This window comes from Sardina pilchardus, chromosome 6 (assembly GCF_963854185.1).
Source record: "Sardina pilchardus chromosome 6, fSarPil1.1, whole genome shotgun sequence".
NCBI lineage: Eukaryota > Metazoa > Chordata > Actinopteri > Clupeiformes > Clupeidae > Sardina > Sardina pilchardus.
Window position 1 is genome coordinate 10,371,709 of NC_084999.1, and position 23,754 is coordinate 10,395,462.

Consider the following 23,754-nt stretch of genomic DNA (forward strand, 5'->3'; position numbering starts at 1 on the left):
CCGATAATGTGTTTTTATAATGTGTGTTTGACCAGCCTTATGTTATGCATTTTTGATATCAGCACAGTCCATGGGTACATTTAAATTAATTAATTTAGCTGACAGGTTTGTCAGGTTTGACTTTCAAATATCAATAACATTCAAGGTACAGTGCAATGAGAGACTTTTTAATCATCTAAATGAAAATGTGAAACATGGCAACATGATCTCTCTAAAAATTAATCTTGTGCTCTTTGCCAACTCATGTCAATGGCTAACGAAGCATCAACTCTCTGAACAACATAAACAAACAGTTCTGAGGTAGTTATTTTCTTCTCGTTATCACTCGTAAAAATAAAATCTAAACAACTGTTACTTAAAATGAGCCTCATTTAACCTCAAAGATTGGTGAAAGTCTACTGTTTGAAATGCCAGGACACAAAAGTAAATGGATGACCCAGATTCATTTACATTTTTGCAGACTGTGGTCAGTCAAAAGCTTTCAGTGTCTGATCCATTTAAAGAGGCCAGCAGAATTACAGGGAAATGCTGACAGCCTTCTCTTCTCCAAAAGTGTGGCCCCCAGGGATGACACTAGGCTTAGTCTGAAGGTGAGAGTGGATGTTTGAAGATGCCAGTGTTAAGCTTTGGTGTGGAAAAGGGGGAAAGGCAGTTGTTATTGTGAATTGCCCGGCTACTTCCTATAGTGGTTGAAATGATGAATGTGGTACAGCTTGGACTTTTTTCCAGTAACTGTCACACATACCGACCGTGCAGGCCTGCCTTGTCTGTATTATTTTCAGAGCGGTTATCGTTACTTTGAACCAGTGCATCCAAGTAAAAGTATAGAGTCTTGTAATGAAAAGAAATATGGAGTCATGGACAGTATAGCACAAATAAATATGTAAAATTGTGGATAAATGAGACTAAGCTTGTTCTCAAATATCTGGTTGACAAGAATATTATGTGTAAAATGTGTGTAACAAAAGTGATGAAAAGTGATGAGATGAAATAAGAATTGTCAAAATAAAACAAAACAAGGACGACTGTACATGAAGAAAATGAATAATAATGCTGAGGGGAAAATCAAGAAATATTGACAAAATTCTACAGTGTAATACTGGAAAATAGTAGCACTGAAGGGACATGTCTCATAGGTTTTTGGTGTGCAGATGCAGGCATAGATAGTCTTAGATAGAAACTAGACACAACAAGCTGGATACAATCAGTGCACATGCAAATTTCCCCTTGATCATTAAGTCAGAAGCGAATCATTGTTAAAACACAAGTAATACTTTCCAAACACAGTAGATAACGTATAGACACTAGGCACAGCAAGGTGCAACCTATCAAACCAAGAACTGGCTCAATGTTGTTTCCACCTACTGTGCAAAGTGCAACACCGAAAAGAGATTGACTGCAGTCATTTGTGTTACAATATTTGACTTCTGATTTGTTGATCAAAGGGAAAGTCCAATGTAAGGATAGCCAAATGTTCTTGCTTTACCGAATGGGCTGCTGTGCTTTGTCTTGTTGTTTCTGTAAATAAAATGTGAGAATGAAATGATTCGATTAAATCTAAATGAATGAGAGTATACATTTAGGAAAACAAGCACATGACTTAGTAATGCAAGTGCATGATTTAATAAAATGAGTGCACAGTTGAAACAAGCACATGAGTTAGTAAAAAGAGCATACAGTTTAGTGAAATGAGAGCACAATTCACTAATGTAAATGAGAGCATGTTGTCTCAATATAGGCTACTAAATAAATCTAACAATGACACCTCCCAGGCTTTGTACATAACGGAAGAGAGCAAGAAATAATTTGATCCTTGTGGATATTTGGCCCATTCTGTGTTTTTGATGTGTGTGTGTGTGTGAGAGAGAGAGATAGATAGAGAGAGAGAGAGAGTACGAGAGTGTGTATTTGTGAGTGCTACCTTTAAGGCCTTTCCTCCAATTACTCCCTTCACCTGTAATGGATTTGCATTCACATTGTGTATTGAAATATGGAAACTGAATATAATGTGATGTTATTTATGTTATTTGCTAATCCTGACTTGCAACACAGACACTAAAGTCAGGTTATCTGTATTACAGCGTATTTCATTACAGCTAATATAATGATAAAAAAAACAGTACATGTTTCACAAACGTGTTGTGTGTGCTTGATTTAATTTCAGTTCATTCTAGTCATTTTGCCATATTTAGAATAAAAACAATATAATTATAATACCATCGTAATAATTGATGACTAGTGATTGATGATTGTTTAATGTATAAACATTATTCTTATTATGTGTCTATTATTTTAAATACGGGCAGAAGTAGTTGCAAAATGATTGGGTTATGTTGTGTATCATGGAGACTTTTATAATTGGCAGTCAATGGTGGGTCATGAGAGACACGGCTATTCCCTCTCATGTCATGATGTGAATTTGTTACTGAAGAGACCTGTCGCACACAAGCACTGGTTATCTAATAAAAATATAAAAAATGAAAATATTTTTCAATGGTTTCCCTTTTCGATTAATTTGATTTTCATTAATGGCATGTTTGCTCATTATTATATCAGAAATTCCAGCTAACTGAACTGAATTCCAAGTGTCAATAAAGGACAAAGGGAAGTTGTACTGTACTGTGTAGAGATACTGTATGGCGTCAATGTACGTGTAATGATCAGGCCTAATAAGACATCACGGTAGCTGGGTTCCATCATTGTCCATAGAATTGACGTCAGTCTGCCTTGTCTAAACATAATGTTGCATTTAATGTGGTCAAATATTTCACATCCCTTTTCCACCCATGGAAACAAGCGGGTTATTTGAAAAGAGGAACATGCATCTGCTGCATGGCTGCAAACATTTAAAAGAACAAACAAGGGCATTTAAAAAATATTACGGGAACTAAATTTGGAAGCAATTACGATGACGGCAAGTGTGGTTTTTTTGATATAGGACATGAAACATGTGCCTACTTGGTCAGATAGAAGATTGCCACCCCCACTCCACAGTTGTGAAACTGGCCAAAAGTCAAGTTGTTGCCTTCTGTGTAGCCCAAAGGTGCTGTGTAAATATATGTGTCTATGTTGTGTGAGATAGTGAGCAATCATATGAGCAATTAAATGTCAGATATTGTACATGAATTCTACAGTCATAGGTCAGATATCAGGATATATGCATTATCATTATTTTTTATTTATTTACTTATGTCTCACTTTTTATTCCTGATAATGAAAGGGAAATTAATTTACATTCCTTCAAGTTCATTTGCATTTTTGATGGAACACAAATCAGAGTTTGCTGAACACTCCAATACCACTGCAGGGATACAAGAAGTGCATGGTTGTTTATTTACTAGCACTGTCTGGCTAATTCTGATAGCCTTTGACTGCAATCCCTAATATTACCTGAGCACAGATGGACTCAAACGGCCTTTCACTTGGCTCAGAGGGGGCACAAATGTGCTGTTCACATGTAGTCGAGGCCTTATACTGGTTTTGCTCAGGAGGCAGCTGAGATTAGAAGGCCAAGGGCCAAGTGGACTCGTGAACTTCACAAACCCGTCCCATTAAGCCCTCAGAAAATAAGCTGTTCTTCACAGTTTCCCTTGCGAGGAAACCCTTTTTTTCCCTCCCTGAAAAACTTCAAAACGGCAACAACCAAGTGTGATAATAACATTATCCCCTCGGACTTTACGCAAATCCCTATGACACAATAAACTGCCAACAACGGGGCCTTTCTAAAATATGATCACCGTGTAAGGGTTAGTCAAGGATTTTAGGGATTTGCAGAGTCTCGCAACCCATCATGGTGACCTGCATAAAAATTATACCACCATAAAAAAATAATTGCAAGCCACAGAATAACTCACGATAATGAAAACATTTCCCTAATGTTGCGGGGAGCCTTTCCTCAAGACATTCAGACATTTCTGAATGTGAAATATGTCTCAAGGAAGATGCTGTAGAGCATTTCTACTTGTTTAATTGCATAATAACAAGGGCGCAGATCCGTGCAGAAACGCATATAGAGATGCAAAGGGGTCTGAGAATTCGGATACTTTTTTAAAAAAACACTTTCTTATTTTCCATTTTCATTTGGAGGGATGGTGTAGTAGGATAAGTCAAGAGGACAATGCATCTATGTTATGAAAATGTTCTAATGACCACATGAATCCATACACTAGCTTGTAGTGATATTAGTTATTCGGAGAGACTTTGCACAAGTCCTCACCTCTACTCTTGCCTTATCCCTGTTCACTCGCTTAAGCCTGCTGTCCAAAGAACTGATGCTCTGAATTCTGCTCACATGTGACCAACATAAAGTCGCTTATTTGCTCCTCTTTTGCAAAGTGCTCAACATCGAGGTAAGCTGTGGCCCAGAAACACTGGGGCAAATTAGATTCAGTTGTTACTATAGAGAGTTCCACATTTCCACCACGTGTAGTCATCTCAGCGTCTGCTAAAGCGATGACTGAAAAAAAGAGAAATATTCACAAAACTCCCAAGGGTTGTCAAGAAGAATAGCATCACATCACAGGACACACGTACACACATGCACACAAACGCAAGCGCGCGCGCACACACACACACACACACACACACACACACACACACACACACACACACACACACACACACACACACACACACACACACACACACACACACACACACACACACACACACACACACACACACACATACAGTACACACGTCCTGTTCTTTCATTTTATTTGAATAGGATTTGATGGAGCGACTGAGACCCAGAGCCTGATGGTGAGCAAAGGTATCATCATGACGCTGACCACGGCTCAAAGTCCAGAGGGACTCTGCACAGAACACAATAAAAACAACGAGTGATAGCTCAATCAAAAAACATTAATGGAATCGTACAGACAAAAACCTTTTTTTCCGCTAAAAAGTGCATTCACGATCATGACAAATATGCTCGACTTCAGATGTCCTTTTTTTTTTATCATGTCTTACAAAATATGCATACTAGTTATTTTTATACACAATAATATCTGAGGATAGTCTTTTTTCTTCTTCTTTTCTTTTTTACAAAGGTTAAAAGCAGGTTTTGTGGGAACTAGCAGCTTTAGATATCTCAGTTTCCTCTCTGTGTACCTGGCCTCTTACACATATCTATGCTAGATATCCAAATAAAACTTCACAATGTGTGTTTATTGGTCAAATGAACTGCCATTTTACCTTTATTGAAAGATATATCCATAATAGAAGTCTGAAGTTTAGAAAAAAGGACCAATAAAATGGGGGTGATGGGGAGGGGGCATTAAATATATTTTCTTATACCCGCTTTTTTGTCAATATAAATACTAAAGACACTGGACATTAATATAAGACAATGCCAAGAGACTAAATGTAAAGATTAAAATAGTTCAAACTTTTTTTTCAAGTTTCTACTTCATGAGAAAAAAAGTATTAGGCGAGCACTAAAACAAAGTCACTTCAATTTCACCTGTTTCACTCCCTTGTGTCTCAAAACAAATATCATTAAGGAACTGGATGCTCAGAGTCAGACATTCTATGCACAATTAGGTCAGTCTAGTAGATCTCAGTGTTCACCGCTTCCAAAACTTGCTCATATCAACTGAGTCAGCATAGCATGATCATCATAATCATCTTCTTCTTCATCATCATCCTCAATATTAAGATTATTATCAATATTATCTTTTTTTGTAACTTTTTTTGGGAAAATAATCCTTAAAAGCAGTCAAACATACTGATAGGAACCAAATAAGTACCATGCAAATCTTGCAAGACAACAGATTCTCAAACAAGAGACAAAGTTTCTTCATATGAGTGAATTAGGAGGAATGGGGGAAAAGGTAAATACCTCTAATCAATACTGAATACTATTGTTCCAAAAACCAAACAGAAAAAGGTCATCTGTACATAATATAGTACATAATCAAACTGGATTAAACTGGATTAACAGTTACTTTTCCACATTTTGAGACAGTCTCAGTCTTTCTGCTTGTGTTTTTTTTTCCTGCCTTAAAGTCTTTCATTAATTGATCCCAATCTCTTTACTGTCCTCAATAAATCTTGAAAAGGGCCGTCCAGCTCCGACCTCCAGGCTGGCTTTCTCTAGGCCAGTCATAGGGGGGCTACTGCCGGTATGTGCCCGGTCCATGCCTCCCGACATGCCCCCTGACATGCCCCCCAGTGAGGGGATACCACCACCACCTAAACTGACAGGCAGTTGAGGGATACCTCCATTCTGGATGACAGAGATCTCATTGTTCTTCATGGCCAGGCCGTTGCTGATGGCAGCCGCGTACTGGTTCCAAAATCCTGGGTCCACATTCATGGCCCGTGCTGCCAGATCCTTCTGGAACATTTCACTGAACTTCATGGCGTCACCACCCAAAAGGGCCATGGGGTTTTCTACCGAAAGACGACGCCCTCTCCTGGCGGGGGCATTGTTCCACATATGTGTGCCCATATGGACCTGCAGCAAAAGAAAAAAACATCAATTAGCATTTGAATTTTTTAATTAAACTGTATACATAAAACAAAATCATGTTATTATTATTATTATTATTATTATTATTATCATTATTATTATTATTATTATTATTATTATTATTAATAATAATAATAATAATAGTTAATAATCATGTCATTAAGTACAGATATTATTATTATTATTATTATTATTATTATTTTATATTTTTTTTAAAAATCATGTGCATGCAATACTAATGTAAATTACTTTGAAATTGAATTTAATTGAACAAGTACCTTCAAGTTTCCCTTGGTGGTGAATGCCCTTCCACAGATGGAGCACACAAAGGGCTTCTCTCCAGTGTGAGTGCGCTCGTGGATCTGCAAAGCGCTGGCCGACGAGAAATTCTTCCCACAAGAATGGCAGTTGTGCTGCTTGGGGGTGCGACGGGGTGGAGGTGGAGCCAGCATGGGCGTGAGGTTGGAGCTCATCACTGTCTGGGGTGCAGCGGCGGGCACCTGGATGCCCAAGGGCATGTGGTGACCTTCGCTTAGTGAGGATGGTTTGCTGTGGCCGTTCATCTCCAGTTTGATCATGTTGGGTGCAGTGCTCATGCCGGGACCGCCAAAACCTGAAATACACAATTGAGGTTACGATGTTAATTAAGCAAACGCATCACAGTGATCAATAGCATTGATTTTGATGAGTATTTTATATATTTTTTGACAAAGACATAAACACATGCCAAGGACAAAGATTTTAATCCCCAGGGGCCAAAGAAATGTAGGTTAAGCTTTGATGTGCATGCCATGTTGTCATTGAAACATAATTATTTAGACATGTTAAATTACCTCGGTCTCTGCCCAAGAAGAGCATGCTGAATTGATGTTCCTCTTTGATAAAGTGCCTTCCAGGCTGCGTTGCCGTTAGGTCCAGGGCTCCATTGTTCTCTGCTGCAGAAGCTGGGGAAGGTGTTTCAGATTTTTCAGATTTCACTGTGGCAGTGGCAGCCCCACTCTCCTGCCCCTGCCCCTGTCCCTGACCCTCCTCCGCTGGAGCACCAGTGTTGTTTGTTGTGCCTGGGGACTTGGAACGGTGACTCTCGGATTGGCTGTGAGTCGGCGAGAGGGCTTGCATGGAGCCAGACGACTCGGACAAGGCTGGACTCCCCACACTGTGGTTTTCGAGGTCGCCTCCAGCCGAAAATGAGTCGTGGTTGAAGCAGTCGTTGTCGCCCCCGAAGCCGATACCGATCCCGTTCTCCATCTGTCTCTGTCCAAAAGAACGAGTCATGTTTACAGTGGAGTCGATCATCTTCATCTGGTTCTCCAAGGCGGCAATGCTGGAGATGACAGAGGTCGGGGGAGAGCTTCCTGGAGACATCTCTGACGGGTGCATGAGGGGTTTAGTTGGATCAATTTCCCCATCTTTCAGATCGGCCTCATCTTCCATAGCCTGCTCCATTTCATCAAGGAGATCGTCGTCATAATTGCTCATGCAATCAAGGCTCTTCTCATCAAATGACAGATCGGTGTCCATGTCCTGAAATCCCTCTGGTAGGGGAGTGTTTGAAATGTGTCCTCCCATGTGCATTCGGATGTGCTGCTGAAGCACAACGGCGTTAGTGAACTTTTTCTGGCAGATGGGGCAAGAGTGCTGGACACGAAGCGGGGGTTTGGATCTGTGAACCCCAAAGTGTGTTTTCAGGTTACCCTTGGTGGTGAACGCGCGGCCACAGATCTTGCACTTGAAAGGTCTCTCTCCAGTATGGATGCGGTAGTGCATCTTCAGGGCACTCTGGCAACTGAGCACACGGTGGCAGATGACACACTGGTTGGGATCCGTCATCTTCTTGTCAATGTTCTCCACTAGCTGCTGCAGCTTTGAGGTTTCTGAGGTTTGCATAGAGTCCAGGAGCCCCCCGAAAGGAAACTTGGCCTTGAACTGGTCGGACATCATGGGGAGAGAAGGGTGGGAGGTCGAGGAGGGAGGAGTTGTGGGGTTGGTGTTCTGAGTGGTGGCTGTGGTCATCGTGACGGTTGCTGAGATCGCGACCTGGGTCACAGAGGTTGTGTTGGTGTTAGTGGTCTCCCCTGGCCTTGTGGTGCAGTTGGGCGGCAGATGAACTCCCTCTGGTTTCAGAACAGGAGGTGCGTCGATCCCGGCAGTGTTGTGGGGCCGAGGTGACTCAGAAGTACGGGACATACTGGCCTCAGAATTGAGCAGAGTAGGAGACAGAGAAGCACACTCACTGGACGGTGGAGATGGCCTTTGAGGTGATCTGCTTAAAGGGGTAAGACTTGGGGAATCACCGTAGCCTCCCATCATGCTAGGGAGGGTTGGTGGGAGCTGGAGGCCAACAGATGTTGGCAATGTGGGAAGGACAGGCTTGCTGTCCAGCCAGGTGGTGACTGGTTTCTCTGGAGGAAGCGACATGCCATATGGGATGCCTGAGCTGGTGGGCACGTTGTCCAGGTACTCTGGAACTGGATACGGGTTCATTTGAATGTGGGGATATTTTTCTTTATGCCTCTGGAAGTGAACCTTGAGGTTGCCCTTTGTCGAGAAGCGGTTGCCGCATATGTTGCACTTGAATGGCCTTTCACCAGTGTGTGAGCGCAGGTGAATTTGAAGAGCGCTGTCACTGCCAAAGACCTTGGCGCAGAACCTACACTTGTGTTTGAAGAAGGGGTCATCAGAGCTAGGCTTGGTGTCAAACACAGACACGTTCGGCGGCTTGCCCTTACGATGCTTCATCATAGCCGACAGGGGATCAAGCGCATTGGCCGTGGCTGCGATGCTAGCGAGTGGGTTGGGGAATATTACGCTACTTGAGGAGCTGTGAGGTATCAGAGGCATGTTTGAGAGACTGGAGGATGAACTCAAGAGGCTGCTGTGGCCCAAGGTTGGGGGACTAGAGGAATTCCTTGGTAGGGCGACACTGCTGCTAATACCACCTAATGCTGCAGCACTGCTGCTGCTGATGCTGCTTGTGTTACAAATTGTGCTTGGTGGCAGTAAAGAAGACACCACATTGCTGCTCGATGGAGGAAACGAGGAGATGGTGGACGTGCTGTTGGACAGCCCAGCACTGGCCAGCGGTCCTCCTGCCTGGGCGGCATGGCTCAGGGGACCCTCGAGAGTGGATGTTAGCGATGCAGGGCCCTGGCCGTTCAGCGTTGCTGGGACTCTGACTGGCAGCTGGTGCACCGGAGGTGTTATGAAGTTATGGAGCTGCAGCTGACTAGGCAGCGCTGGAATGCAGGAGGAGGAGGAGGAGGAGGAGGAGGCAACTCCCTGGGAGGCGGAGCCGGCGCTATGGTGAGGGGCGTGGTGGCCCAGGGCTGGCTGACTGGAGGGCTGCCTGTGCATCAGTGCCACCTGGTTCCGGATCTGTTCGATGAGCTGGAGCTGGTGGATCTGCTGCTGCTGCAGAGCCATCAACTGGTCCAGGATCATGGGGATGGCCATGGTGGAGACGCCTCCCGCCAAAGCCCCTCCTCTGAAGCTCTGCGAGAACTGGGCCACGGCCACACGGGTGCTCTGCAGTGTCTCCAGGGTGACATTTGTGCTGGGCATGCCATAGCTTCCAGTCCCCGAGGGCTGGACAGCGTCATCGATCTGAGGTAGGGGGGCGTCGGGCTCGGCTGAAGCGTCCTGGTCCTCTGAGTCCACCGCGGGCTTCTCTGGGGACATCTCCACCTCCATGGGCTCGTCGTCTTTCTCCATTGGGGCCGTTCCCCTCTCCAGCATCATCTCCGCCCCATCGTCCCCCTCGGCTGGGGTCTGGCTGCCCTCCCCGGCCTCCTCGCTGTCTGCAGGGTCGCTGGGGCAGCTGGGGACAGGCGAGGGCTCCCCAGGGTACTCCAGGGAGGGGTCCGGGGTGGCCTCGTTCTCATTCACAATCAGCACCAGAGGGTTCTTGGTGCACGTTGTCAAGTGCTCGCAGAAGTCGGACCATTTGAAGAACTCGGCGCAGCATTTCTCGCACACATGGGTCTCCTCGCTGCCGCTCCGGCTCTCGTTCCCACTGTCGGCATCCTCCAGGACTTCACCTGGGACTGAGGGGGGTAGGGGAGGAAGGGAGGAGGGGAGAGAGGTGGGAGGTGGGGTGGGTGAAAGAAAGAAAAAATAGAATAAATGAATAAATAATCCAAAGGCATTCAGTGAAGTTTCTGCACAACCACTCTGCAAAGATTTAACCTTTAATTCTTTTTTTTTAACCATCGCCAAAATCAATATTCTTTTTTATCAGAACAAATTGCCCTACTTCACCAATTCTCCAGACCCAGTTTTGCGCATTCTACCCAACTCTCTATAGCCAGCTAATCATTTTCTTTGTGTAATCCATCAAATTATGAGGGCCTATCAATTGTGGATACTGCCTCTTAATGAAATTCCATAGACGCTATTGATTTCCAATATTTTCATACAATTCACAGCTGCCTTGCCAGTTGAGTACAAATCAGGCCTTTGATGGCCCTATTAGGATTCCCCTCTGCTATCAAGCCTCCTTATTTCCACCTGAATTTCAAATGCCTGAACCTCTTCATTTAGCATTACTAAAGTAATATATAACCTCTGCATTTAAACAAGCTGACCGGTTTAACCTTTAGCAAATTCCACACAATTATTCAGCCTCGAGATAGAAATAGCATGACTCTCAATAGGTTTAAGGCTCTAACAAATTGTTTTTTTTCGTTTTTGTGTCTAAGGTGTCTTTGTCATTTGTGAATGATGAGTGAAAATCTTTAGTTGTATTCATTTCTTGGCATTTTCTAATGACAAAATGCATCTTTCTTTTAACATTTCCCCCCCTTTTCCTTTCTTTCAGAATGTAACCCAACAAATTCTATGCTTGTGCCATAGCAGCAATGTCCTTGATTAGCTACATATGTTTAATCACATTTGTAAGAAGCCACTTCCTCCTCTGCATATTGCCATTCTGTGCTAAGATGACAAACATGTTCACCAAGCAAAGACCTTATTACAGTTTTTTCCAATCGTTTACACACTAAAATTAAGATTAACAGACAGTTAACAATACTTAACACTTAAGAAGCAAAACGCCTGCACAGAGTAGTACAACAGTAAGCACAAATTCAGCTTCACACTTTTTGCGAAACATTACACACAGTGAATGTCAAAACGTAAAACACGTTTTCACACCTTAGACACAGATAAAGATTGTTAGGTACTTCCTTCTCATTATAAAGCCCTTGCTTGCCAATGACCACACAAATGAACAAATTGAATAATCACATCCACCAGGTGTGTAAGCACACATGTGCAAAATTGAAAACACAGCACTCAGGTGTGTTATGCTCGATCCTCGAGGGGCGTTCCCACAGATCTATAACTAACACTGGATAGACTATCCCATTGTTTTCGCCCCATCATTCTTTATGTCGATCAGTGAGGATCGAGGCCAGAGGAGCGAGGGAGGACGTATAAAAGCCCAAATGAGAGGCACCCATAGCCTGTGATGTGGTGAACTCTTATGGCCTGATCCAGCTAGACAGAGAGATGATTAGAGTATTATGTATTGTTGTTACTTGTTTGTATTGTTGCTTTAGTTTTTCTTCAGTGACTGTAAGTGTACAGTACTTTTTGTTTGTGAACAGATTTTTATTTTTCTACACTTTACAGTAGCAAGAACTATAATTTTGCCATTTTCTGTTGATTGACTTGTCACTGTAACTGAACATATGGTACAGTGGAAGAAAGAAATATTGCCTGCAGCATCAGTTTTGTGCATTGCTTGATGAGGGTTCATCAAAATATTTCTAAATTATCCTAATGCTCTCAAACAATATGTCTGAATAAGATCCATATATTGGAAGAGGGTTTTTACAGATGTGTTTTGAATTTGTGGTGTTGGTGTGTATAAGATGGACACAGTGTAGAATCATTCAAAGAATGTGTTAGTGATATGAGAACAGTATAAGGTTTTATCAATGTGTTTATTGTTTTGACAGAAATATTCCATTTAGCTAACAATTTGTTATGTTCTGCTGATTAGGTGTGGTGTTTGGCTAATTGTGTGATATGTTTTGACAAAAAGAGCCCTGTTTTCAAAATTGTGTGTAAACGATTGGAAAAAACTGTAACACCTGGTCAACAACCAATCCTCTCGCTATCTATAGAGGGATATGCCATGTTGAAATAAGTTCTTTCTAAGGAAAAAAAAGTGTGTGTGTGTGTGGCCAGGGGATAGAGTGTTTGTTTGTGTGTGTGTGTGTGTGTGTGTGTGTGTGTGTGTGTGTGTGTGTGTGTGTGTGTGTGTGTGTGTGTGTGTGTGTGTGTGTGAGAGAGTGAGAGAGAGAGAGAGAGATAGAGAGAGAGAGAGAGACAGGCAGACAGACTTGTGTGTTAACTGGGAGTTTAATACGAATTAGCCCTGTTTTCTTGTATGGAAAACAACATGACTGCTTTACTTCAGAGACCTACTCACATCTGACCTTAAATCAGTAGACATAATTAGACCTTTAGCAAAACATGTTGAGATAAACTCTTACTTTCTGAGTTGTAGTTTTCAGGTAAATTTTTACACTTAAGCTGATATATGGTCCCTTGCTTTGCCTTGTACATTATAAACATGAAGAGTTATTTTCTGTTGTTTTAGACGTCTTCTTATAATAGCTAAATTTCATCTTAATCAAAGGTTATCTGAAATAATATAAGCAATTCATGCGAAGCCAAACACCAGATGCACTATTGCAAAGAATAACACAAGGCAACCCTGTTCTCAATATAAAATAATAATAATAATAATAATAATAATAATTAGAATAATAACAATAACAGCAAATACACAAATCCTAACCCTAAAATGTTTGCATCAGATAATGTCGAACATCCATAATGAAACACACTTCTTTCAGGCACTCGTCACTTCTGTGTGTGTAAGCGTCGGCATGACGCTTGTTCTAGAATGTTCTAAGGACAGAGAGTGTGGTGCATAGAGTTCTTGCCCTTTGCGTCACTCATTCTAGAGAGGCCACGGGACGTGTACTTGTCTTGGCGTCTCATCTAAATGAGTCATTAGTGAAAGAATTCATCACTCTTTCTGTAATTCCTCGCCAAAGGGGCGACTCGACCATCAGGGTCCGATTTCTTTAACTTAATTAATAATCAACAAAAAGGCTTTTGGAGAGGGCTATCCGCTCATCCTGCCTACCCAGAGGCAAGGGCTGACGCCACAGCCAGCCGTTATTTGGTTTTTATTTTTACTTATCTCCATACAGTGTGACAAAGACGTCCATGTCCACATGCAAAGAATTGACTTGAAGCCAAAAGTAATGAAAGAAGGGGAGAAAACAACATGAAAAGATTTAAGCTATCTTTTGTTGGTTTCTTCTTTCTCGTTTTTGCCTCATTGGCTCACTGCTGAAGGCTTTGTTTATTTCTTTTCTCAAAAGCTCCCGCTCCCACAAACGCTTTTTTTTCTTCTAAGAACTACTAACACGTGTGTAGCAAAGAAATCAAAAGGAGTCTATGTTGCCATATCTTAGGGGTGATAGGTCATATGGAAATCACACAGAATTATCATCAATTAACTGAGAAGCTGTAGGTTATCTCTTTATACTGTTCTCTATATATAATTTCAGTAACAGGAGCTACATAAACCAATTCAAGCATACACATGCTAACTGAGCAGTAATGCAATTTCATCATGATGTTGCCCTTTTAAAATTAAATCAATCTATCACACATCATAATTAACCAACCTGATTGCTGTCACAGATGGAATATTGTATTGTATCATGCACTCATTAAAAGCATTCCGAGTTCCCTATCCTCACACAATTTAGAATCGTCACCTTTTAACTTAACAAAAAAAAGCAACAACAAATATATTTGTTGTATCTTTTATGAAACATTGAACAATATTGCGATGCCATGTACATTTATATTTCACCATTTGATTGGTTTAATTAATTCAACTTACAAGCTTTAAACCTAATCTATTTGTATATGCTGTGTATCTAATGTGAGGCAGGGAACGGCCTGAAAGAACACAAAAAGAGAACGGAGGAAAAAAAGGGGAAAAGGGAAAAAGGTGCAGAAAGAAAAGGAAGAGAGAGAGAGGGTGCAAGAATAGAAAGACAAGAGAAAGGTAGTGATAGAGAGAGGGAGATAGAGAGAAAGCGAAAGGGAGGAAGAAAGCAACAGACGAGAAGCGGCATATTGATTCTCCTATAGCATAGGAAAGGAAGGCATTAAAAAAGCCAATGCGTTTTTCATTCCTTAAAGAGTCTTCCTTTACTCAAATGCAAATATGAAGCTCAAGCGAATCAATAGAGGGATTGTAGACTTTGAATCATTGTATCCGCTATCTTGGTGAGCAATCTTTGGCATGCTAACTGAGACCGCTAATCTGACATATTATATCAGATAAAGTATTCATGCTCTCCACTGATTCACTGAAAGCCACAGAGCAATGTATTGAGCAGAGTATCGAGCAATTACAAACACTCCATTCTTAACCATTTCCATATTCATTTGAGACACACACACACACACACACACACACACACACACACACACACACACACACAACACACAGACTCACGGGGGGAAACACTCAGACAATCACATTCAGGTACCCACAAATGCTGACCCACTTAATGAGAAATTCCACAAGATCACACCGTTTCCTTTCACTTGGGAACATTCTTCAAAGAATGGGCTGGGGTTTTTTTAGGTTTTTTTTAACAGACACATAACTCAACTGTACAGCTGTGTGAGGCCATCCCTTCTCTTAAGGTTTATGCCGGCGATCTCCGGGGGCTTGTCACTCTGTGGTCTGTCGCTAGAGTGCTGTTTTAGGCTCACAAAGACATCTTTTATGACATCACATGCTCTTGTGGCGCAGTGTGCCACAAGGTAGCCTGGTGTGCGCCCTCCTCGCAAAGCGCCGCATTTGTTGCATTTTGTAGCACAACCTCCACACCCCTTTTTAAAAAAGCCCATTCTTTTTTAAGAGTTGGGATGACTTCAAAATGAAGAAAGGGGGGATGAACTGCCACAGACTGAGCCTAAATAGAGGGGGGGGGGGGGGGGGGGGGGGGGCTGGAAGGGAGCAAAACAAGGATGCCTGCTGTGTTTAACAATGTTGCGGAATTCCTGTGCGAATGACACTTTTTTTCCATAGCATTTTCTTCTTCACTTTACTTCTAGCCTATTTTTATTTCCTTGGCTTCTTCTTTTACTCTCTCTCTCTCTCGCTCCCTCTCTATCTGTCTCTCTTACTGTCCCCCACCTCCCCCTGCTCCCAACTTTGTAAAGGCCACCCTGTTAAGAGAGCAGCCATCATCGTCTCTGCCTGCTTACAAATGAGGAGGTGATGTGAGCTGCGTCCGCCAAGCCTGGCCTCACATCGCGGCCTTCCCGCCAACATCAACGCCAACACTACTCCCCCCCCCCCCCCTCAAAACACTCCCCACCACCCAGCAGCCATCAGTTCTCCTCTCTACACCTGCAGCACTATCCCTCAGAAGCGCTCTCTCTCCCCCTCTCTCTCTCTCTCCCTCCCTCTCTCTTTCGTTCGCTCGCTCGTGCTTTCCCAAGCGCCGGCCCTTATGCAGAGTGGTACAGTAACGACTCTATATTCCCGCAAACAGTGGGGTCTTTGTCACTGTATGCAGATGCGCTAGCAGCCAAAACATTAACGATTTGTTTGTGCAGGCCAGGCAATACAGTATTCAATGACGGCATTTTGTTCGGCAGTGCGCATCGTGTTCGTTGTCCCGGCTTTCAATGGGGGACCTCATATTTATGTGTGCCTGACTTCCAAGCTGTTATCTGCACAGCAGATATATATTCTGAATCCCGAGGGGAAAAATAGATAGAAGAAAAGCAGAGAGCGAAAGCAAAAGAAAGAAAGAAAGAAAGAAAGAAAGGAAGAATGAAAGAATGAAAAGCTAACCTCCTCTCCAGGACATCTTTGGCATAGCTATGTGGGTGGTCTGTAGACCTCCAACCAAATGGTGCGAGCGGATTAAAACAAAAGCCAAACTACAGGCAGAAGCGAAGGGAAGTGGGAGGCACCAGTGTTGTCTCTGGTTAGCCAAAGAGATTCATTCTTTCCCTTTCACTCATTTCATCCACTCATCTTTATCTTCTGTTTTCATGTTTGTTTTCTTGTCTATCGCAATTGGTCTCACTATAACTTAGTTCTTGTTTCATATAAATACCTTACACTTTGTATACAGACAGTGCATCAAACGTTTAAAAAAAACATTTGCAAAAATACCAAATGTTTTCAAGTCATATTCCAACAGCCAAAAACAAGACATTATTTCCTTTTAGAAATTACAAATAAATAAATAAAAAATGCACGAATGGTTGTCGCGTCTTAATAATCACTGTCTGTCTGTCTGTCTGTGTGTGTGTCTGTGTGTACACAGAAGCAAGAGACGGCGCAAGAGACGGAGAGACATCTATCTGTCTATCTATCAGTGTGTGTTTATGAGTGAGTGTATACACATGTATTTGAATTTGTTTTCTTGCATGTGGCTGTCTCATCCCGCATCTGCCTGTCTGCGTGTGTGTATGCGTGTGTGTGTGTGTGTGTGTATGCGTGTGTGTGTGTGTGTGTGTGTGTGTGTGTGTGTGTGTGTGTGTGTGTGTGTGTGTGTGTGTCTGTGTGTGTGTGTGTGTGCGTGTATGCGTCTGTGGGTGTTGTGAGAAGCCTGCCCGCCCACCCTGTGCAGTCCTGCTGGGGGCTGGAGAGCTCACAGGAGGCTTAGGAGTGTCTGACCGGAGAGGAAGCAGCGGCGGCGAGATGAAAGCCCGTCACTGTTAACACTTTCTAGGACAACTGCTCGAGCCACACTGCCAAGGTCAATGGCACAGATGTACTAATTGTATTATAGGCTTGACATCCACTGGCAGCCTCTGACAGGGCCAAATAGGCAAAGGTTAAGTCAGCAGGGTGTATCAAAGCGCTCCCAACCACCCACCCTAAGGGGCAATAGAGGGAAGGGTGCCCTGGGGCAGACTGGGAGGGGTGGGAGGGTGGCTGATGGGGGTCTGGCGGGGGGCAGGGGTGGGAGGGAGGGAGGGAGGGGGGAGAGACGAACGCTTGTTGGCACCACGTGCGACTCCCCACCCTCACATGAACGCTGCACAAAAGAGACCTAATCACTACATTGGAAAACAATGCGGGCATTGGTTACTTATAAATCCGTGCTAACGTCTGAACATTGCGTGTGTGTGTGTGTGTGTGTGTGTGTGTGTGTGTGTGTGTGCGCGTGAAGAGTGTATATGTTGGAAGATGAGAGACGTTTAAAAATTAGCGTAGTGTTGTTGCAATTGCTCCAAAAACTGCTGTTAGAAATTGCATTAAAAATATCAATACTGTAATAAAATATGCATATGTTTGTCTATATATGTGTACTTCTGTAAGTGTGTGTGTAATGAGAGTGGATGGTTCAAAGTCATATTGTACTGTACAAGACAAATATTCAATTGAAATTCAATGACTGAGGGTGTAAATAAGCCACTGCTGCTGGCAGAATTATTGAACTTCTCGTCATTTTATAATTATAAAATTATGTAAATAGTTTATAGTACTAAAATGTTATTTAATGATTAATAATTACCAACAGTGGATTATTTTTCCAGCTTCAGTATATTGATAAGAGAATGCTGTAACAGAGAGAATCGTGAGGTAATAATGATCAGTTAAAACCACAGTAAGGAAAGGTCTTGGAATCAGAGTGTGTATGTGTTTGAGAGAGAGAGAGAGAGAGAGAGAGTGTGTGTGTGTGAGAGAGAGAGAGAGAGAGAGAGAGAGAGAGAGAGAGAGAGAGCAAGAGAGCGAGAGAGAGTGAAAGAGAGTGTATATGTGTTTGTGTGTGGTTATGTGCACGGAACATATGATATGTAACTCTCAGCATGTATGTCTGTGTATGTGTGTGTGTGTGTGTGAGAGAGAGAGAGAGAGAGAGAGAGAGAGAGAGAGACTGTTTGTGTTTGTGTGTGTGAGTGTGTGTTTGTGTGTATGTTACTGTGTGTGTATGTGGTTGCACGCATGTCACTGATGGTATGTGTAGCCTATGTATGTGTCCGTATTCTCAGCATGTGACAGTGAGGACATTTCTCCGCTTGTCTCAATGTGTGTGTCGGACTAAATATTTGTTTGGTGTCTGGGAGTATAGGCTTGTGTGGGATTGAAGGTATACACTGTATGACTTCTTTTCAACTCTATCAATATATGATATTCACATCTCAAGGGCAGCTTGTATCTCTGTCATCTTGTACAGTATAATACTAGGAATTTTAAAAGTATATGGTATGGTCAATTTGACATATACTGTAGAAATGAATAACAAATTCACTGCGGCCTTGTATCAACCCTTTTCGAAAATATAAAATAACATTTTTATCCTCTGTAAAATCATTCCCTCCACTCTCATTGGTGGAATGTCACTAACATACTGTTTACACAGTTACAGAGTCACAGGGCGCCATTTTAAAATGTGCATCTGCATCAAAACTGTGGCATCCTGACTCAAAATGAACTTCCATACAAATAATAGATTTCAAAATTATAATCACCACACTACATGTGGATGTTTATACAAAACCCAATGAAAATAAAATAATTTAAAGAAAAGCCACCTTGTTAGAAACAAAATGTAAACCTACCCAGAACAAATTTCCATGAGCCACATGTTTGACTGTTGTAAACATGTCAATTGAGTGGTATTAGATATTCTATTTAGTTCATGTGGATTATTCTCTAGTCTGTATCAGATGAAAATGATTAGGTCAAACATGGCTGACCCTTAGCTATGTCTACAGAGTCTTCTTGGGAAGGGATAATTTGGGAATATTTTCTCTGGAAATATAATGTTTCCAAAGGGTGAATACATCTCCCAGTTCATATGGGCTATGACCTTATATCAGAGGTAATTACACCAGTTTTAGGGAAAATAATTCGTAATGTCAGTGATCTTAAAGGGGACTGGATGGTCACACTAAAGCAATCACTGCGGATGCAGACCTCAGATATCGCTTTCCAACATCAACTTACCTACCATTACCACTATCTACCTAGGACACACTATGCTCATTTAACAGCTATTGTTGCGAACATTCATTTATATTCTTGGTCGTCAGGATATTTCGGCCCCCACATAGCCTATATCACACCATTATTACTAACATGAATATTTTAGTCATATAAAAACTACATAAATGTTTTGCGTGACTTAGAGCTAAGCATGTCCATGTTTTTCTTAAATATAACTCAACTGCGTGCCCACATACAGTTTCTGATAGTGCAGCCAAGGTAGGAAGGAATTGCCAAACAATACTCGTAAATGTTTAAAGAATAATGACTGCAGATAACATAGGCTAACGCAAATTTAAGCGAGGCAAATACAACGCAAAAATGCTTAAATGTACTTGCCTATGGCCTGTTCTAATATGTTTCAACTATCTCTGTGGAGGTTATTCACTCCATGAAGACGGATCAGTGTTCCCGATGACAGAACAATCGCGCTGACACCGAACAGGGAGCGTTTGGCTTGGCTGGAGCAACATATAGGAAACAACTGAGTGTGAAAATTATATGGGCTACATGAAACAAACAAACATTTCCATGACAAAAACGCACGCCTTACTCTTAATTGCTCCGGGATATGCCATAGTTTCTTTTAGCATCAATACAATGAGTACCACTGCACCAACGAGCTCCTGATATGAGTGTCATAACTTGTGCTCTGTTAAGTTTCAGCACTTTGCACCATTGGCTTCATCACACTGCTTCGCTGTAGTGCTGCTGTGTTGCATCTTATCTACTAAAACATACCATACATTTGCCAAAAACCTTTGGTGCATTTTACAACGTCTCAAGACACGTGTAAAATAGCACGTCACCATTTCAATTATGTATTTTATTCTGTGCTTAATAATTCTCTCAAATCTGTCAAGTTGTCTAATCCGTCTTTGAGTGAAATGCTGTAAATATATGTATAAAGTTATTTTTTATTTTTATTCAGTAAAATTCCACGGGTTTCCGACTAGGCTAAGACATTTTTCCATCAGCCATCTGACCAAACTAATTCAGTTAGGTGTTGCCAAATTAAATACGCAAAGAGCTGGTTATAAATATGTGGCCCTACGTTCTGTAACACAAATTGTGATTTTCTTTCAGAGTCTTACAATAAGTGATCATCTGCTACACAATTTCTGTACTCAACACTTAAAGTCAAGAGCAACTCTACATATAAGATAAACAACCATGACTAGTTGATTGCGTCTATTTGGATTACATATTACTGACTTCAAAAAAGTGGATGACTGTATTGAATCTCTTCATTCCAGCACAGATAAACACAGAGCCTGTGTCCATAACAATGTTTCCAAGATGACTGACTTAAACTTTTAGCTTTGCAAATATGAAATTATATTCGGCTCCTGTTTTATGAATTGACATATCACAAATAAGGAATTTATTATTACGGGCATAAACTCAACCTCGTGAGTAATCTTAATAAGAGTTGCTAATCTACCCAAAACAAAATCATGTGTGAATCAAAACGAAATATAAGCAATATAAAGAAATGTGTATCGAAAGTTTCCGTGGCTCATTCCCCTCAAACGCACACTCAAAAGTGTCGTTCGATGTTATGTTTATAAACGAATTAAAGAGTTGAAATAATAAAGTCTCCTGACTTCTTTTTTAAAGAACAAGTATCAAAAGTTGACGTTTTAAAGTAGTTAGAAGTGCCTTACCATTTTCGGATATTACCCCAACAACTGAAGGGTCCTCGTCCGACTTGAGATGCTGAGGCTTCGCTTGCTTGCGACGGGACATGCTGTTAGTTCGCTGCGACTTGTTTCTGCTTTTTGCAGATACATCAGCGAGGAGCGAATGAAAAAAATGTTCACAAATAGTCGAGTTGCAAAATTACGGAAATTAGCTGGCGTTGCCGTTGTGTGGATTGCGCATGTCGGTATATAATTATGATAGTGAATAATGCATTGCGATTAATGGTGCCCGTGTGAGGCGGATTGGCTGAAGTCCAGCGGACACACTGGATATGGTAATGAGGGACGGACTTAGCAATTAGCTGGTTCACCCTCACACTATCTGTCTCTCTGCTCACTATCCACCTCCTCCAACAACACACCAAATATCGCTTAATACGCCCAGCACTCAGGGGGGTCTTCACTCGAGGAAGGTCAGCTTCTCGCCTTTTTCTACTGGGGCTTTAACTCACGAGTGCTGGATACTCATTGATGCCTTGTTTTGTTTTTGTCGTATTCCATACTTCAGCCACCGTCTCAGCATACTTCCCACTATCGCTGTAAAGACTGAGAGCAGCTTGCATCAAACGCACTCATACTTTGCCATCTCTTCTCGTTTATTGTGGAGAACTTTGTGAGTCCCAGACGTGACTGAGTTGGCTACTCTTTGATCATGAGTGCCGAGGAGTTTTGCGGAGTCCTTCCTTGCTTCTGATGCTTACTGATAGAGAGACTTGAAGCAGGTTATCGTTTATGCAGTGAGTTTTAACTTCATCCTCTGTTGACTGAAACCCCCGTGCCAATGAAAATAATTCCCAGTGGCACCAGAAAACAAGTAGACAGTTTCAAAACTTCTGGAGATAACCAGTACTTGAAAAGAATTATATCATAACTCTTCTGAATATTCAGATGTGTTGATAACTTCTTCTGGTTTGAATAAGCATCTGATTAAGTCCTTGTGGATACGCAGAAAACAACCTACCAGTCAAAGTCACCAGAAATGTCTCTAAAACTTTGTTCAGAATCACAGACTCGATAGTCTGTCTTCCTCTTATCAACGTGATGCACGCAGAGTTGGTCAGTCGTTTGTTAAACAAGCAAGCGAAAAACGTCAGAAAAGAGCGCAATCCGATCGGCGTGCGGGTCAAGCTTCTCTGCCTTCGCCAAGTACCTCGCTCCCGGCTAGCGTTCACCTCCGGTCGGTCTCCGTGTTCTATTCTTCCACTGGAATAGAATTCAAACGTGATGGACACAGAAATAGCCTGCAGCTTGATGTAAGTCTTCGCGGTTTCCGACTTTACTTGCTGATATGATGATGCTAAAACTTTGACGAGTGTTCGTGATAGATCTTTTTTTCACGAGAAGAGCGTTCATTTCACGAGAGGTCTGCCCCGCTCTCGCTGTCTATAGTTCCGTGTGTGCAAAGTCGGCTGTGTGTGAGGCAGTTAAACCCAGGGCTTTAAGTTCAGCCCATTGCGTGGAGCGACCGCTAGGATGTACTACACCGTTGCTGTTCAAAGCAAGGGCTCATATACCAATATAGACAACCCGATTATGTATGTATTTCATGAGAGAGTTTAGCAATTTCGAGGAAATATTTCAGTTACTAAAAGCGAATACCCAATTACATAAAAAAAGACGTAGATCTGGACTTTCACTTAACAGGAATGAGATAGATCAAATGATGCATATGGAATTCAAAATAAAATAGGAATGAAATCAAAAGAAAAAAACAATTATACCTCGAATACTTTATTTACGATCTTTTACGCATATGGCGCATATTAGGCTACCTTCCAAAAACAAAACACTCACTTTCATGAAGTGATTGGATTTTACTTATGCAGATAACCGAAGCTGCCCAGCTGCCATCACGTAAAAGGCGTGTTTACAACCTTAAAAGAGCACAAGGTCGCTCACAACTACACCTGAACAGAGGAACCAGCACCCCACAGCATCACCTCAAACCTTAAAATCAGCACCGTTATTCAGCTGGGCAGACGGATCAGGCCTCGGACACAATCTGTGTTGGGTGGAATCGCAGCAAAATCGTTTTAATTGCTATTTCAGTGGTTGCCTGTGTATTTACCCACGCACAAACCAGTTTAATAACCGCTGAAGAATTACAAACTGTTCAGAGGACAGATGTAGTGGACTAGGAAGGACTAAGAAGTCATCCGTACACTCTTTTAAAAACATGCATCCATGTCCGTTTTTTATGAAGGAATTTATTCTTAATATTTCCAAACTGTTAGTAAATGTATTTAGGCCTACGTGCAGGTGGAGACAATCATTTACTGGGAATCTAGAAAGATCCGTAATCTGAACACCATGCAAGACAGCATTAAGCTGTCCCTATAATGAGAAGCCGTTATTAGGGACAGGCTTTTTGCAGCATATCGGTTTCTTGTGATTTTTATATTCACAGTCCAGTATTTGCTAAATTTGCTATGCTATGGCTGCATCTGAATCTACTTGTAATACTTGTAATCCAAATAAATGCATCTTGCATCATCCATACATGCATATTA

At 42.0% G+C, this 23,754-nt stretch overlaps 1 protein-coding gene across 1 annotated transcript; it reads right to left on the bottom strand.

Moving 5' to 3' along the window:
- Nucleotides 1–4,706: 4,706 nt before the first annotated feature.
- sall3a (spalt-like transcription factor 3a) lies at nt 4,707–22,032 on the bottom strand. The gene is made up of 4 exons (XM_062538384.1): nt 21,209–22,032; nt 7,309–10,518; nt 6,754–7,088; nt 4,707–6,460 (listed from the first exon to the last, which is right to left on the bottom strand). Exons 1-4 carry the CDS (start codon nt 21,288–21,290, stop codon nt 6,017–6,019), a joined length of 4,071 nt encoding a protein of 1,356 aa, XP_062394368.1. The 5' UTR covers nt 21,291–22,032; the 3' UTR covers nt 4,707–6,016.
- Between the last annotated feature and the right edge of the window lie 1,722 nt (nt 22,033–23,754).

Bases quoted from the DNA above. Each gene is read 5' to 3' on its own strand.
- sall3a (XM_062538384.1), bottom strand. From the start codon at position 21,290: ATGTCCCGTCGCAAGCAAGCGAAGCCTCAGCATCTCAAGTCGGACGAG. The intron at 10,519-21,208 runs GTAAGGCACTTC...TACCCCCCTCAG, and splicing joins TGGGGTAATATCCGAAAATG to TCCCAGGTGAAGTCCTGGAG. The intron at 7,089-7,308 runs GTAATTTAACAT...TGTGTATTTCAG, and splicing joins CTTCTTGGGCAGAGACCGAG to GTTTTGGCGGTCCCGGCATG.